At 37.5% G+C, this 17,958-nt stretch overlaps 1 protein-coding gene across 1 annotated transcript; it reads right to left on the reverse strand.

The window, feature by feature from the left end:
• Window positions 1-3,387: 3,387 nt before the first annotated feature.
• Window positions 3,388-15,171, reverse strand: DDX18 (DEAD-box helicase 18). The gene is made up of 14 exons (XM_067299347.1): window positions 15,015-15,171; window positions 14,767-14,925; window positions 13,949-14,080; window positions 13,156-13,291; window positions 12,580-12,680; window positions 12,259-12,458; window positions 12,056-12,170; window positions 10,363-10,502; window positions 9,310-9,471; window positions 8,163-8,315; window positions 7,382-7,495; window positions 6,438-6,494; window positions 4,908-5,085; window positions 3,388-4,242 (listed from the first exon to the last, which is right to left on the reverse strand). Exons 1-14 carry the CDS (start codon window positions 15,130-15,132, stop codon window positions 4,100-4,102), a joined length of 1,908 nt encoding a protein of 635 aa, XP_067155448.1. The 5' UTR covers window positions 15,133-15,171; the 3' UTR covers window positions 3,388-4,099.
• Between the last annotated feature and the right edge of the window lie 2,787 nt (window positions 15,172-17,958).

The following is a 17,958-nucleotide window of genomic DNA, read 5'->3' on the forward strand; positions in this document are numbered from 1 at the left end:
AAAATCCTGAAAAAAGCAAGCCAAGAGAGCAGAAGTCAATAGTAAAGAACAGAGGGATTTTATTCTGCATGCCCAGCGAGTTGCTTCTGAGCTCCATTCAGCATTATTATTTTAGTTTGAACCCCCCCCGTCTTCTAAGGAAGAATACCTGGCTTTTTTGTAGTTGTTAGGATTTTAGACTTCTGTAAAATACCTTGCAGGTATAGGGGTTGAAGTAACTAGACACATATCTTTTGAATAGGACAGTGTCTCCTGTCAGTACACACCTTCCTTACACATTTCACAGTGGGAAGAAGTTGGAGGCCTCTACTCAAATGTTATTTTTGAATGACATAAAATCTTTACTTTTTGCCCTTCCTGTGAGAGCTTGCTTCCCCTGAACCTTAGATTACTAGCCTGAAGGAGTATCTAAAGCTCGGGTAGCTTACTTAAATTGAGCTTAAATTTAAGCACCAAACAAAATGGCTAATTACTGCCAAGCAATAAACACATTTCTTATTCACAGTGGAGCAGACATAGGTAGATAATATCCTACCAGTTCTCAAATATTTTTGCTCTACATTGTCGATAAACCTGTGCCCTCTACCCATGACATTCACCCTGAAAAATTTGATGGCAGTGCTTTATTTGACTAGTCTTGTTCTTGTCTATAACTTGGCAGCATTACAGCATAGGAAACTTGTATCATGACAAGGTTTTTCATGATTATGAGCAGTAGCTTAGCAATGAAATTTTCCTTTATGGACCTGTTCCGAGAACTGTCAAAAAAAATCTTCCAGTTCAAGCAGGACAGTTTTGATCACCCCTTTAAGTGGTTTAAAGAGTCCAATTTCTTTGTCAAGGTTCTCAGAGAAAGACGACAATTTCTCAAGACTTACAATATTAGTCCCCAACCTATCAGTCACTGTTATGAGACAAGCCTTGAGAGTCTGATGGCTGAAGTCTATTAACTGCTCACAAGATTGATAATAGGGTAAGTTGTAAAGGAAACGGTAGATTTCCAATCAGTTTGACAATCTTTTAAACTTGCTGTATCATAGTAGAATAGATGCTGCCTGATACAAGCAGATCTTCCATTAGAAACTATGTTTATGAAATCACAAATGAAAAAGAGAAAGAAAACTGAATACAAGCCAGGAAGCTGAAACCCTTCTTTTTCAATACCTAGTCTCAGCTCTGGAATTTCTCTTCTGGTTGGTCAGGAAATCGCAGTTCGAAATAGCACACTACATAGTTACTTCAGACTGTGCAGCCATTAGACATCAGGAATATTTAAATAAAAGCAACAGCATTAACTTTTGTGAGGTGGCGGGGAGATGATACTCCAATCTGCTTGTGAAAATATCCTCTCTAGGGTAAGCTAGTGCTACTCTAGAGCAGTATCATTTAGTCTTGTTATCTCCCAGATGAGATTATAATAAAGATTTGCTTATATTAGGGTACATAAGAAAATACAAAGCAAAACTACATAGGAGGAGCTGGGTGCTCTGGCACCAGACCCCTATTTTTAGTTTTCCAGATGTCAGACTTCCAAAACTGACCGTGCCTCAACTCTTCCAAAGAGAAAGTTAGGTGGAGCTGGAGGTTGTCGGCTGCCTAGAAAGCAGCGAGTCTTCTGCTCCCTGAATCACCAAGAACGACAGAACAAAACAGCTTTCTGCGAAACAGATTTTTGCCCACACAAAGAAGTGGCATGAATTCTGATGTGCCTTTAAGCCAAACTAGTTCTGGCTATGCAGCAGCTGGAGTCACTACTCTGACACAGTAACTGACTGTGCCCATCATCACAGCCTTTTTTTTTATTCCAAACCAATACTCCTTAATTTACACTGCTTGTGCCCATGTAACCATATTTTGATCTTTATAGTAGTTTACTGCAACTTTGTTTACATCTCTTCCCAAGTGATTAATTTTGCAGTTCATTTAATGAGTCCCTCAACAGAATTAATTTCATTGTGATGTAAGTTGATTCTCATAGTGTAACTGCACAGCTTGCAAGTGTAGACAAAACCTTTCAACTGTGTGATGCTGCAGATCTCAGAGATAGTTCTTAAAATGTACTATTACAAAATAGTCTTGAGAGTTATTTTCACATCTATATTTATAGATTTATAAGCAAACCCAGAATCAAAGATTAGAGCTCACTGAATCAGGTATCATGTTCCTAATTAATGTTGCCTACCCATAAGAGCAGATTCAGCTTTTTCATTGCAACCCTGGAAGCAAGAGACCTTCAAACCCTGACAATGGAAGTAATATATTTTAATATTTTTAAAGTATTTTGACATATCAGGAGTTCTTAATATCTGACCAATATTAATTAAGAACCTTTAAAAGTTACCCACCAGGGCTATAAGTCAGCTGTTTCACAAAAAGGTAAAGAAAAAAAGCAACATTCTCAGTCTTGAATGGAGTAAGCACTAGCATACTAGTCATAGTGGTCATACTAGTCATAGCATACTGGTCATACTGTTTTTCCAAAGAATGATCTGGTTTCTCTAGGGTGGAAAAGAAAGACCTCCAACATTCTTCTCCAATACTTCTATGCACAAATTGTCATGTTAAATCTGACATGCTACTTTAAAAAAACCTATGGATTATGGTCCATATTACACTGGAAAAAATATTGATGCCTTTGTATTCATAAGTGGTACTGGATAACATTTTAGATTATACAGAATGCAGAATAAGATGAATTACAGCTATTTTACTGTAATCATTTGGGGCCTGAATTTCCGCATTCTGTAACATTTTAATTCTTCTCTGCACTGATGGATATACATTTTTGAAATACCATTCCCTCTACCACCTTAGCCTCATGAGAATAGTAGTTATTTCTGCAATGGCACAGACTTGAAAGTAATACATGCAATCTAGTTTCTCTACTTACTTTTGCCCACCTTGTATATTCTTTCTACTTATTCTCTGTAATTGTTCTATTTGCTATGTGCATGCCACCCTCTTCTATTTCAGTCTTTTCCATTTCTTCCTCAAAATACCTTTCTAGTACATTTACATGCCATTTCATTTTTTTTTTTAAAACTTGGGCACAAGCACTTTTACAATCTAGTCTTTCCACTCCCTTGATCCTGTGGTAATATCTTTTTCCATCAGTGATCTGATAAACTAAGACTAAAAAGCAATTCACTTCTGTAATTTACAAAATAAAACTGCAACAATTCTCACTGCATCAAGTTTACAGAGCATTTTAAAATCACTATCTGGGCTGAGTGCTTCAAATTATGTAATCTGCCTAATTTTATTTGCATATTCATAAGAGAATACACTAGACACTTCCAGATGGGTAAATTCAGATTAAAGAGAACATGAAGCAAATCTGATCATTTCACTAGAATATTAGCATTTTAATCACAACATTAACCCCCCCCCCCCCCGCAGTTCTAAGCATGTCACAGATGTGGTATAAAAGAGTGATTTTGTCTCTGGCATTGTATTTGTTATAAAGGTGCCATGACTTAAAATAATTACAAGCTCATAGTCTTAATTAGATTAACAGACATGTTCTGTTCTGAAGGAATCTGCCTATATTTTTCAGCATATTTTTTGGACAAAGCAGAGTTCTGTAGCACTAGGAAACTGCAATGATTCATGTGAACAAAAATCCCTTTTACACTGTAAAAATATTTTCAGACCTACAGCTCTTCTGCATTTTTGAGCATTCTGAGATCTCTTGCTTGCAAGTTCTCTCGCACTGTAATCTGTCCTTGTGTTCTACCTACTTCAAACCTTTTGAGGTGTGCGCGTGCATAGAAAAAAAGGGAAAAGGGAAAAGAAATTCTCTTATAAAAAACTGAAAATATTCTTCTTTAAAAAAGAAAAAAGAACTATAGTACTGACTTAAAATATTTATATTCAACTATCTTCTTCCTTACAATGAGCATGGCAAAATTAGCAGACTACTTATCTTCATTCTCCCTCCCCAAAAGTCTTCCTGAAATGAAAGATAAAGATGTTACCAAAAACAAAACCAAAAAACCCTAAAATATTAACAGAGCAGTTTAAACTGGAAGTAACTGTCAGCTAGTTTTGATCAAAGTAGTCTATTCTAAAGACAGAAGTCACTTAAACGAAGATCTGATTAACGAGAAAACTGCCGATTGTCTGATTTCTTGTTAATGTGTTTGAAGATTTTAGCTTTGTGGACGTTCTTTGATTTCTGGTAACCAAATCCTCCACCTCCGCCTCTTTTTTGTAGTCTTCTGCCTTGGTTGCTGTTCACATCTGGAATTGTTTTGGTTAAAGAACTTAAAAAAGGAACCATTTGAAATGCTGCTTTTTAGGTACTGTAAGAGTTAAGGTGAGGAAAAAATAATAGCATTATACAAAAAGTTTAGTTGTGTAACTACAGAAGAAACCGTCTGGAACTTACTTAGTGCCTGCCATTCTAATGAATGCTTTTTATCCTCCAGCTGTCCAGCTGAGTAGGCCAAAGTATCACTGCTTCAAATTCCATCTTCTGGCAGGTTTGAAAATAATCTAGAAACAGTCTTCTATTTCATGTTCCTCTATTTCAATATTCCATGATTATTACACTTCAGTACATACCTTAGAATGAAAATGATGCTACATGAAAGAGAACATTACTCTAGAACATGTATGTAATACTCCCAAATCTGCTAACCTGCAGCAACTGAAGCATTAACATATGTGCACAGGTGTTCATAAACAAGTATTAACACTGGAAGAATTGCCATTTAATGTTTTCTTTGACAAACTATTGTTTGAGCACGATGCATTTATGTGATTAATACCAAAAGAGAAAAGAAAAAAAAGAAAAAAAAGAAAAAAAAAGAGAAAATCAACATTTGACCTTAGGTACTTCAGTAAGTTGCACTGAACATTTTAGAGCAGAAATTCAGTTCTGAAACACTGCAGTAAAAGGATACTGAGGTCAACAAATGGAGGGACTTTAAAACCAAATGAAAGGCTGACTTTGGGCAGATCCAAGTTATTGACGTTGTAGATCTGTTTTAGAGAGTGGGAGTCATAAGCTCTAATGTAAGCTTTGTACGCTTCCTGGGCTGACTTGTGAAGGAAGTAGTTCTTCTCAATCAGTTTCTCCAGCTGGTGAGGAAAAAAGCAAGCAAGAGACATATCCAATTATGGCTGTAGCAACTGTGTAAATTACATGGAAACAAATTACTTACTGCGTGAGTTGCAGTAATGTTCATTATTCACCTCAGTAAAACAGCCCTGTTACAGCAGAGTGCATAAATATGTATCGGAGTGCTTTTATAAACAAATGGACAAAAAACCCTCAAGGTAGATTACAGTACATAGCCTCAGTGATGTGAAAAAGTCACAAAAATAATCAATTAGGTTTTCCTAATCAAACTAACATATAATTATGGCCACCCCACAAAACTAGATACACTGAAAATTAATGGACAACACCACTAGGCTTTTAAATCGGTCATCTAAACTGTACCGTCTCAGATTCTGCATGTAGTGTCTCTATAATGCTGCAAATTCATCATAAAATAAGCAGTATTAATTATAAGACAAAAATGAACATTCACTAGTGTTAAGTGAGGCATTTTATGAGTTGAGGGTTAAGTTCCCAACACTGTCACCTCTCTAGATCCGAATGTCTCATTTGACCTTCAGTGTACACTGATTTGGCACACTAAAAATAAGTTATGTTTGATATAATTTCTTCCTAATTATTGCTAACCAGGAACCTCTTTCTGTAAGGACAGTCTTCAGTGCTTCTTCTACTTGCTATTTTAAGTTTAAGTTATGGCAAAGAGGCTTTACAGAGCTCATACAAAAGAATGATTCACATAATAGAAATTCACATCGACAGACCTATCTATGCTATTCCATTCAACTTTGTGCTCTGCAGCTATTTTTGTAGCACTGAGCGCAAAACAGGTTTGGCTGCTGCCAGGCTTTATTTCCATCAAATAGTTAAAAATATAACTGGTATACCTGGAATACATACTAGCATTTTTAAGTGTTGGTACTACATCTCCTTCAGCTTGCTGAAGTCTGAGGAAGTCATCTTACAAGACATATGTTACTAATAATTAATCTGAACATACGTAACTTCAGTAAAAGCTTTCAGAAATCTGTTTGCTATGCTAGACAAATAGGTACTCAGAAGTTGAAAGCAAGTTCCACATTACTGTGGCATTGTGACATAAATGAAAAAAAAAATTCTTAAATACAAATTCATAATCATGACAATTTGGTACTGGATAATAAAACATCTTTGAATTCAAAACACTGTATCACTATAATGTCACAGAGGGGCAGTATGACAGGAGGATTTACTACAGAGTACTTATTTATAGGAATTTTTCAAAGCATTCACATTAAAAAAAAATTTCAGTCATTAAAGACTATAACATTCTCTATATAAATTATTGTCATACAAATGTTCGAAGTAGCCATAGTATGAGGTCATTTTATACCTGAGACTGGATGTCTGAGATTTTTGACCAGGAAAATTCAAATTCACTTAATGGTACCTTAAAAAACAAAACAAAACAAAAAAAACAGAAAAATCAAGTATATGAATTATTTATACTATGTAAACAGTGACTGCATTTAAGACCTAAGCCAAATAGGAAAAGGTCTGTTAGGTAATAGAAGTTGTTTTTTTTTTTTTTTAATATATATCACAGCTATGTCAATTGATACGTGATTATAACTCCGAAGTTCAAGGATGGTTTTGAAAATGAAAAGCATACCTGGATATATGTTTTAGGATTCTGACATCATCTTTCATTCAAAACAATGATCCCACCATTATTACCCTCATAAGAGATATATTTATAAAGTGCCTTTACACCAATATGCCAGGATTATCACTTTCTTTAAACTAGTGTAGTGAAGGTGCTCATTACGATGCTTTATCACTTTAAGCTATACCACTTTAGTTACAAGTGGTAAAAATTTGTAGTGTAAACAAACCCATAAGGAAAGTAACTAAGAAACTATGTTCTATCATATTAAAACAATTATATTTCGAAGAGGGCTACTGTTCTTTTGAAACTGAATAAAATGCAATATATTCTTTGAGCAGAAAAATAACAACTGCAAAAAACAACATCCAGGTTTTAATTCCCACTGGAGGGCCAAGCTCCCAGTATCCTTCCATGGAGAGGTCATAGGAAAAAACTTTTTTTATAGCACACTTCTAAGCTCAGTTGCAAAGCAATTCTAAATATACTTGATAGTTACCTTTGTGCTGCTCACTTTACACTTCAACTAAGTTTTCAGTTGAATATTTCCTAAGCAATAAAATGATTTTTGCTTAAAAATTAAAATGTTTGATTAATCATTACAGTTTCTGTCTTTAAAATCCTGCTTGCACAATTAAAAAAAAAAAAAAAAAAGCTATACGTAAGTTTACCCTGGCTTGCTTTAGATAACGAAGAAAGCCCAGTTCTTCTGGTCGTAAAATGAGCAAAGCATGTCCTCTACCATTTATACCTCTGGCAGTTCTACCAACTCGATGAATGTATTCCTTTTGGAAAGAATAAAGGAAAGTCAGTCCAATCAGTCTTTCAGACATGCAATAATATGAACAGCCTCACAGAAAAACAAATTTAACATTAATAAAGTTCAATGTGTCATCCATTATGTTTTAAAATTCATTCTTAGTAAAGACATGAGACAGGAATACTTGATTGTATTTCACCTTTCACTGTGAACAATAACTTGGTTTGCAGTAGCTGAAGATTAAACTTTTGATATGTATGCTCTGCATATTTCTGAAGACTTATGAGTTTTATGGGTTTTGCTTGTTTGCACTGGACATTTATTCAAATGAGAATTTTGCTTTTTAAATAAAAATCAGACTTCCATTGGAAAAGCTGTTAGGAGACTCAGGGATGCATATGTAACACCATACTCCTTTTAAAAAGTAATTTGTTGTTTAGCTGATTAGATTTTAAATTACTTTAATAGCATGAAGAGTAATATTTTAAAAAACAACTCTTTTTAAAAGATACCAAGGGTTTCACCCATTTTCTAGGAGCTAGTCGGAGGGAAGTGGAAGAAATTAGCTGATATATGTGAACATGGCTGAAACCTGGCCTCTGTCAAGCAGCAGATTCGGATTTTCTCAGCAGCTACATTTGTAGCTAGGATTTGACTTGTTGCTAGGAAGTTATTCTATTTCCTCAACTTACTTTTGGATCATCTGGAGGGTCATACTGGACAATCCAGTCCACTTCAGGAATATCCAGTCCTCTAGCAGCTACATCAGTGCACAACAGTATTCCAGATTCTGCATTACAGAACTGGAAAAATGTTGTAGTACGTTTGGTTTGTTTCTGCTTGCCCTGGAAGTAAACACATTATGGATGAAATTTCAACCAAGAAAGTCTGTCAACTTGTAAGCTTAAATATCATTTCCCATCTTGCATATTATATCACTGGCAGAAATATAAAATAATTTAGGGCATCTTGCCATCTTATATTCTTGTATAGACCAACACCAATTTCTGAAAGCAATGCCATTTCACAATGAAGAAACAAAGCTACCACAGTAAATAGCACAGGGCCACATAAAATGGTTTAATCAGAGGTAATGCTTTATGTTTTCAGGCACTAAAAACTCAGTTGCATGAGCATTTGTTTCAGGAGGATTATATAAATACCTGAAGTTCAGAAAAAGGATATTTGCAAGACTAGGAATATATTAGATTACAGGTTAAAAAAAAAAACCCACAAAACAACAAAAAAATCCCCCAACTTGTAATAAATAGTTCTATTTAAGTGCATCAAAAATATCTCCAACACATCAAAAAGACAAGTACATTTGTGGTCAGTTATAACTGCTTCATAAACTTTCAGTCAATCCCTTCTAAACTATGCAAGTTTGTCTTTTTGATAACAGTTGAAGATACTCATCCGAATGGTGAGAACTGGTACACTAAAACCAAACACCGCCCTAGCCATAGAAGAAGTACCCAGAACTCCAACGATCAAAGTATTTTGATTCCTGTGACAATAACTTTGATCCATAAATTGAGTTTTAGTGCTTGTGAAAGGCCATCTCTTGGAGGAAAACAAAAAGCTTTCCACACAGAACATAAATCAGTATCAGTGTTTCAGCCCTGGTTTGGAAACTAACAAGATTAACTATATCGACACGCTGTTACTAGATAGTGCTTTATCTCCTTCCTCCAAACTAGTCTCAAGATCATCACCACTTTCTGAGCAGCATATCTTTCTATTAGAAACTGGACTGAAATGAAGGCAAAAGAAAGGACAGCAACAACTTACAGGTACTATCAGATTGATTAAAAACAAGTCGATGAATAAAATACTTACATGAATGGCCATAACAGGCAAATCAATATAGTTGAGTAATTCATAATGATACTTCACTGACATACATGAAGAAAAAAATACCATTAGTTTCTTTTTCCGATTCTTCTTGAGGAAGGTGAAGAGCAAAAGGAATCTTTTTTCAGATGGACATACTACATAGCCCTGGAAATAATTCAGATATTGTAAAATAAAGCAGTATGAAATACACTTTTACTTCACTAATACAATAATATCTCAGGTGTGTTATGTTCTGAAACAATATGCCAGATAGCTAGTTTTTTCCAGCAACATCAGGCCAAACCATTCCTTTTATGGTCTGTCCCTCACCTTGGTATATGAAGCTCTTGAAGTAAGATGATGAACTTGGCAAGAATCTTACTGTACTAACTTGAAATAATTTTTAATGAAGAAGTAATTTTTACTTATTTCTCCAAAATAATCTCATTTAAGTTCAGTGAAAAGCAGTTTGTTTATACAATAATAACCCATTTTAAGAACTTCTCAATTACTGACCTTAGGCATGAAAATAACTGCACAGGGCTCTTAAAATTCTTTATGATTTCAGGAATTTTATTTCAAAGAATTCTTGCCATAAATTTACTCTTTTACAGTAATACATATCTACTGGCAATTTTATAGTAACACTCATTTTTCTGTCAACTGCACAAATCCAGAAACTACCGTGCAACACCATTTTGTTATTACCTGAAGCTGCAGCAATTAAATACATCTAAAGTGTTCTCTAGTTAACAACATGGTGACTAGAGTAATAAGAACTGAAACTTATGTATGTAATATAGGTAGGAACAGATAAATGTAACTAAGCGTTACTATTTCATGACTTTTTATATCATCTATCTTGCAAAAGTCTACTAGATGCATAAAATTTATTGCAGAGAGCAGACTGAATAAATCCCTTTAGGCTACTGATAGCTTTTGCTCATTAGGATGGTAAACACCCTCTAAGGCAGTATCTATACAAGTCATTTAAAAACACGTAGAACTTGATCTGTTCACAGATCACAGCCCTTTTAATAACATTTCTGTTCTTACCTGTTCGAGACCATCTACTGTTGCTGTCTCCTTGTTATCATCAACCCCAACATATAGTGGCTCTTTCTTCAGAGAGATCTTAGCCAAATCTTCAACCTTTCTGGTTTGAGTAGCAGAAAAAAGCATCGTCTGTCTGCGCTCTGTAAATATTAATTTTGAAACAGAGTCTCATTTTTTAAAGAAAAATTAAAATAGCAAGTCATTGTTGTCCTTCCTGAGCAAGTCTTCTCCTTTTTTCCTATTGAATTTTGATTCAAACATATGGCTACTGAAAAACAGAGCTAAGTGTAGTTGTATTACATATTGTATATGCTATTTACTTAGGTTGCCTTCATCCCCAAAATACTATTATCCATAAATTAAATATTCTTTCTTGCTGGGAAAGTGTTAATAAACATTTGCACTCCAATTTAGGCAGCAAACAACGATTTAAATAGATACTTACCTTGCAATTCCAACTACAGATTGATTTCATTTCCATGAACATCAAAATGCTTTTGTTTTCTCAAAAAAAAAAAAAAGCTGGAAATTTGTTTTACAAGGTAAGTGGTAATAACGCACTTCAGATTTGTAAGTTTTTCTTTCACAGTCTATAACATACACATTTGTGCCTGCTGTTTGTCACATGGCATTACCTCTGTGCTGATCCTCAGTGACTTTAATGGGTCTCACAGCAGGTGTAAGAATCCCCATGCCTGCATCTTGTCCTTCAGCTCAACTACATATCCTGACCCTGGGGCATTTTCCTGCTACACGAATGCATGGAAAACACGGACCTAAACATATTCCATTTCACAGCTCCAAGAACAGTACCAACTGTTCTTTTGGACAACTGGTTCCACCATTTTTTGAAAAGCTGCTTTTCTATTTTGAAGTCTCTGGTATAAAATATAAACTCCTTCCTAATAGGGCAAGAGTAAAACACATTCATGCAAAATAAAAATCTCTTCTGTCTATTGCTTTCCACTTCATGAAGAACATGTAGTTTTTCCACTCTTCCTTTCCATTTCTTAGCACTGTGCATTGAAATTCTTCACAGAATGTTATTTATTAGATTTATATATTTGCATATTAAATATGTACATCTGAAATATAAAATTTAAGATGTGAAATTTAACATTGTTTTATTAATATACTATTTCATGTTTTTTTCTACATTTTAAGAATTAAAGGAAAAACCTTGGTAACTCTGAGAAAAGCTGAATGCATTTTGCAGATCAATTACATGGAATAACTAAATTAGAAATTAGGAAAGGAAAATTTAAAGGTAAGTGTTCAAATAAACTTCCTGAAGAGACTGTTCTTGGAGATATGAAGAAACTTCTAACTGCACGTGGGAAGACCTTTTTTCTTATAATATTTAACATTATTAGGAAATAAGGAACTGTAGGAAATAAACATGCGCTGAGAGAAAGATGAATGACATAATGTAAAAGTTAAACTAAAAGGATCTCACATGAACAGAATAATACCCATAGAGTGCATATGGAAGTTCTGTGTTTCAAATGAATGATGCTAAATAAAATAATACATACTAGTTATCAGAAAAAAGGACAGAGTAAGACAATCACTCTGAAGTGCATTTACAGAACTATAAAAATCAATGGCTTTTCTTACAATAATTGAGTCATAAAGGAGACATAATGTTAGTCAAGTGATTTCCAGGAAAGATAGATTTTTTTTTTTTTCTTACTTGGTAGAAGTTTTATGATCTGTTTCATTTCTTCTTCAAACCCAACCTCTAAGATACGGTCTGCTTCATCAATTACCAAACACTGCAAGTTCTTGTACATGAAACCTGGAGTGTTCTAGAAGATTAATAAGCTCAAAGTCAGACAGTGACAAGGGTCTTGCTTTGTTTTAATAACGCACATGAGAAGTCAATATTTTACCTACCTGCATATGATCCAGAAGTCTTCCTGGTGTTGCCACAATGATGTTGATGCCATTTCCAAGTTTCTGTGCTTCTGCTGATCTGTTACTGCCCCCCATTATCAGACCATAGGTGTGAACATGATGATCCATAAGTTCTTTAAGAACGCCATATGTCTGCATAGCGAGCTCTCGAGTAGGTGAAAGAATAATAACACCCGTTCCTAAAAAAAAATACATCAATCAGTATAAGTTACAATAGCTCATCCCATCCCTTTCATGGCCCTATCCCTAAATGGCTGGGCCACTGTAAAATTCAACAGTGGAACAAAGGAAGAGCCTTACCATTTCTAGGCATGAATTTTAACTTGTAGATGAGCTCTACTGCAGGAATAAGAAACGCGAGTGTTTTGCCACTGCCTGTTTTCGCAGCTGCTAAAATATCCCTGTATACAGCAAAGTTAGAAAGAGAAGCTCTTAGTTAATTCTACAGAGAGAAAAAACAATCCCGTTTTGAATGATGCTGACAATGTGAAAACCTAACATGACTTAAAAGAAACTAGTAAGTTTAAGAGCTCAATGGCAAATCTTGTCCATTGGTATCTATGTCTCTAGAGGCTCTATGGGACGCACTAACACAAGAGACTAATGAAAACAGACTTCCCTGATTTCAAACCAAATACAAAGCATTTTCCATGAACTTACCCCGAGTATTTCTTCACACACCCCATAGATATACTTTGTTAACATGTACGAATGATTATAAACAAAATAGAGTGAACAAAATATTTAAAACAGATGAGGAAAACATACTTAAAATTTAGCTGCAGAAAGTCATGTTTCATGTATTTAATTTGCTAGCAAAATTTACATGGCGTTCAAGATCAATACAGTGATATAAAATAAACATACATTTCTTACCTCCCTTCCAGAAGAGGTTTAATACTTTTATGTTGAATTTCTGTCATATGCGTGAAGCCCATATCATTTATGCCTTTCAGGGTGTTCTCACTGACAAGATCAGCAAGGGAAGCAAATGAAGTGTCTTCAAAAGCACCTGAAGAGAGACAGAGAGAGACAGAGAAAAAAAAAAAATCATTTCAAACTTGTTTCTTCAACTCCATCCATCCTCTGGAATTATCCAGTTAAATTTACCTAAATGAAAAAATCAAAGTAAAGGACTTTTTCTTATCCCTTCCTACCATAAAATCCTATGACACAACAAAATATTCTATACTAATGTGTTCCTATAAATACCAGATAGAACTGTTAAAATGAACATGAATGCACTGCTTCTTCTGGCAAATTTAGTAGTCATCTACCTCTACATTGCTCTTGATTCTTTCCTTCTATAATTAAGCATACATATATACACATGTTTGAAAACATGCTCTATATGTGTGTATGTACAGTGTGTATGTATACACACACACACACACACAGTACGTATATATATAGAGAGAGAATGTATGTTTTCAAACAGCTTTTTACTGGTAAATTTAAGACCAATAGTTAAATAAGGAGTATATATATATATAAAATACAAATCTCAAAAAACAGTTAACTGAATAAGCAGTTCTACAGATACGAGTATCATGCTACATATATTCAAGTGCCTGACTCTCAACACAAATTGGAAAATGGCAACTTGTCCTAGAACAGAGTTTTAGAACTTGGATTTTAACACATATATGCAAAAGAGGACACAAGATACCTGTTACACCTAGTGGTAAACTGGGCACTTCATCCTCCTCCTCCTCTTCCACTTCTTTCTCTCCAGAATCCTGCCCATCTTCATCTTCTACCTGTGCAGACTCATCTTCTTCAGTCTTTGCTTTTTTAGTTTCTGTATGTAGTGTGTTATTTTACACAAAACAAATAAGTCATTTTCCATTACGGACATGAAGAATATGCTCATCACAAAAAAAAAGGGGGGGGGCCCACAAAATGCATTTCCTCAGTCTGAAAATCACTCTTACAAATCTCATGTTTTTCTCACCTCCAGTCTGGAGGGAAGCTTGCTATGTCTATGAGGTTATGTACATTTAGAAAAGAATATTAACAGGACAGAAAAGGAGCAGTTAAACAGGTTTCTATGAAACTTGAAGATGCTGACAGCAAGAACTTTGTTTAAGTTTCCTGCGTACAAACCACTTCACAGAGTAAAACAAAGAAATGCAATTTATATTGTAAAAATTAGCTGAGGAATGAGGTAATTTAGCCTTAAACAAGTTACAAAACTCTTTCCTTTTCGTAACGTAGACATGCCAGGCTCCAGCACCGTCCGTGCTCAGTGCTAAGCCTAGAGAGCTACAGCAAAACGGCAGCTTGCGGCCCGGCGCCCACACACAGGCGAGCGAGACAGCTTCCAAACCCGCGGTGCGTACGCGGCCCCCGCGCGCGCCCGGCGGCCGAACCCGCCCCCGCGGCAGCGGCCGGGCTGCTGCCACAGCGCAGGCGGCGGGAAACGGGGCTTCGCCGTCCCCGGGGCAGCACGGCGGCAGCCCCGCAGCCTGCGGCCGCGCCACGTACCGTCCCCCGCGCCAGCCGGCCCCTTCCTCTTCTTCCTCTTCCTCCTCTTGGCCTCCGCGCCCTCCGCGAGGTCCGGGCCCGACGCCGCCGCTGCCTCCCCCGCGGGGGCCGCCGCCGCCGCCGCCTCCTCCTCCGGGGGCCCCGGCGAGGCCGCCTCGCCTGGCGGGGGGAGAGAGGGGAGACACGTTAGACCGAGCGGGGAGGCGCCCGGGCCCGCCGCGCCGCCGCCGCCGCCGCCGCCGCCCCACCTGCCCGCTCGGCCGCCCGCTGCTTCAGGTTGCGCTGCCGCAGCTTCAGGTTGCGCTTGTGGATCTTCTTGCGGAGCAGCCGCATGGGCAGGTTGCCCGCTGCCACCGACACCGACATCTCTCCCGCGGCCCCACGCGGCGGCGCCGGAACCGCCCGCGCCGGAACCGCCCGCGCCGCCGCCGCCGCCTCACGGGCGGCCCGCAGCGGCCCCCAGCGGCGCGGCGGAGGCAGCGCGGCGCCGCGTTCCGCCCGCAGGCGCGCGGTCGCCATCTTGTTGCGGGGTGACGGCCGCAGGCGAGTCTCTCCCGAACGGCGCCTTCAGCCGCCATCTGGCCCGGCGGCGGCGGCCGAGCCTGCCCCTCCCGGGCACGGTCTCTTAGGGGTTTATTGGGCAGCGCTTCCAGCCGGGCTTCCCAGCCGCTCTGCAGTCCCAGTGATGCAGGCAGTGCAACCTCTGCCCAGCGTCTCCTTCCTTCCCGGCTCTTCCCCCGAAGAGTGTGGTTCCCACACCCTGAAGTACGGCCTCCTCCAGGCCCTCCGTGACCAGCAGGTGGCACAAATAGTACAGGAATTTGCAGCAAAGCGCTCTGCTATCCTGAATCAATAACCATTGTATTCTTGGAAATCTGAATGGCTGCAAATAGCGTAATGTTCAGCCTCCGATATCGTGCTGTAATGGGGATTAAACTCACCGTGCAGAGCTATTACTGGGGTATTTTCATAGTTTCTATTACATATAATTCATTTTTTAAGAAGCTACTGATGTTAAGAGATGAAACAACTGATTTTTCACCATCTGTAATTGTTGTCTTGCAGGGTTTGTATGGATCACCAGGATACGAATTATTATTATTATTATTATTATTTTTGCCAGAACTTCAAAATACTGGGAGAGACATACAATCTTTTAAATTTCTTTTATTTGTGTCTACATTCAAATTAATAATGTTTATTAGTCCTTTACAAGAGAAACATGAGGTGTCCACTTTTCTGAAGTGTGAACACCTTGCTCCAGAAATACAAGGATTCATTATCCCAAGAATTTTAAAAGGGAAAATGATAAAAAGTCATAAGGAAGAGACAGACTTAAAGAAATTGTAAGACATCTGCAATTTCACAGAATAATCTTGTTTATGAAAACTGTTTGAAAGGAGGAGGAAATACTAGTGTGGAGGAAAATTTAATCTAAGCAAGCATTACTGGAGCAAGAAAAGATGTCCCTATCTCTATATTATGCCTTAATAACACTGAAATAAGATTAAGCCAAAACCATATCCTAAGACCTTTAAGCTTTACACTTGAGATTGGAGCCTTCCAGCTGACTGAACGAAAACTGAGAAACAAAAATGTCAATATTCTGTATTAGTTTTTTTGAGTAGAAACTAAAATCCAGGTGTCCCCTTGGATAACTCTTTGGTGATGGAGTCAAACTCACTCTCTTTCCCAGTGTACAAAGTAGGACAGCATCAACAAGAGAAGCTGAGGAGTAATCCGGACTTCAGGATGCTCTAGAGCAGCACATCTTTACCATTTTAATCCATACCTCACTCCATTACTTTGAGAATTCTTCATTTTTCATTACTGCATGAAGTTGCCATGGTTGTGCAGCAGGATGCGTCACCTTGCTTGTAGTGAAGTTCACAGGGGTTTCCTCTTGGGACACTCCTGACAGTTTGAAAAGTATGGCTTGATTGTTGAGATGCTGCCCTTAAGGGTGTGACATTGAAATTATGAAGCAGAAAAGGTAGCCTAACCCAAACTTTCCACAAACTGAATAACAGGTCTAACCACTGGCTTATAACACTAAAAGGATAATTGCTGTTTCCATCAACTGCATTTTGAAAATAAACTGAACTATCCTCAACAAGAAAGGCTTTTGGTACAAAACTCCAGGGGAAGTCAGTTCAGCTCTGAATTCTAGGCAGGTAAAAGTGCGTTGCTGTGGCTCAGTGTTGTTTCAGTTCTGGATATACATTTCCATCTTTTCTTCCTCACTACATTATGTTACATAACACATTTTTAAATAAGTACGAGTTTGCTCTTCCCAGTCTATAATGATTTATAACTGTATGACTAGATTTACTATTTGGATCCAGATTTAGCCCAGGCAATGCTCCTTTCTGGAATATGCTCACTTAATAAATAGAGTGAATTAAAAATCTGGGTAGGAGGGAATGGATACTGATACTTACATCAAGAAGGGAAGAGACAATGTCATCGTTCAGGCACAGCAAGATCCACATGTTCCTATCTCAACCAGTGCTGCCCGGATCATCACTGTTTTGCTTTCACCCACTTCCTCACACCCCCAGCTCTGCCAAGAATTAGGACCTGAGAACCCTGGTCAAGCAAAACTCTAAATAGAGGGCTGACTTGGCAAGTCTTTGTGAAATTGCATTAGTGTGGCTCAAGGCCCAAACTGATAAACACTCCTGAGAAGGTGTATTATATCCCACTGAGAAGGATATATTAGTTTTGTACCAGGCATGTGACAGCATGGTCATACTGCTTTTATCAGCTAGAAGCGCAAAGAAAACTCTGGTGCACTTGCAGAGAAATGATGAACTTTCATCTGTCTAAATGTCATGACATCATATATGGAAATCTGGAAATTATAGATTTCATTAGGTGGCCATGTGTCATGTGCTACAACATAGCTTTGTCTCAGTATCTTCTTATAAAAGCTGTTGCTTAGAGTTTGCGAAGACATTTGTGTCTACTACTGTGGAAATTTCAAAGCATGTTCTGTCCACTTCTTCCTTTGTGTCTGTAGTTTTTCTTCAAACAGCAATTTTGAAGTGTCATGAAAAAGAATACTCAGAAGGCATTAATGATAATTCCTTCGTAACAGGTCCAGACAATAGTTTAAACCACTAACTCATGTTAATATTTTTTCTCTGAAGCTGGGCATTTGTTAGATGTCATATGAATTCCCCCTGGTAC

This window comes from Apteryx mantelli, chromosome 6 (assembly GCF_036417845.1).
Source record: "Apteryx mantelli isolate bAptMan1 chromosome 6, bAptMan1.hap1, whole genome shotgun sequence".
Lineage (NCBI taxonomy): Eukaryota > Metazoa > Chordata > Aves > Apterygiformes > Apterygidae > Apteryx > Apteryx mantelli.

Excerpts from the sequence above, each read along its gene's own strand:
- DDX18 (XM_067299347.1), bottom strand. The coding sequence starts at position 15,132 with ATGTCGGTGTCGGTGGCAGCGGGCAACCTGCCCATGCGGCTGCTCCGC. Across the intron at positions 7,496-8,162 it reads ACCCTCCAGATGATCCAAAA|GAATACATTCATCGAGTTGG; the intron begins GTAAGTTGAGGA and ends TCTTTCCAAAAG. Across the intron at positions 4,243-4,907 it reads CCCTCCATTTGTTGACCTCA|ATGTGAACAGCAACCAAGGC; the intron begins GTATCCTTTTAC and ends AAACAATTCCAG.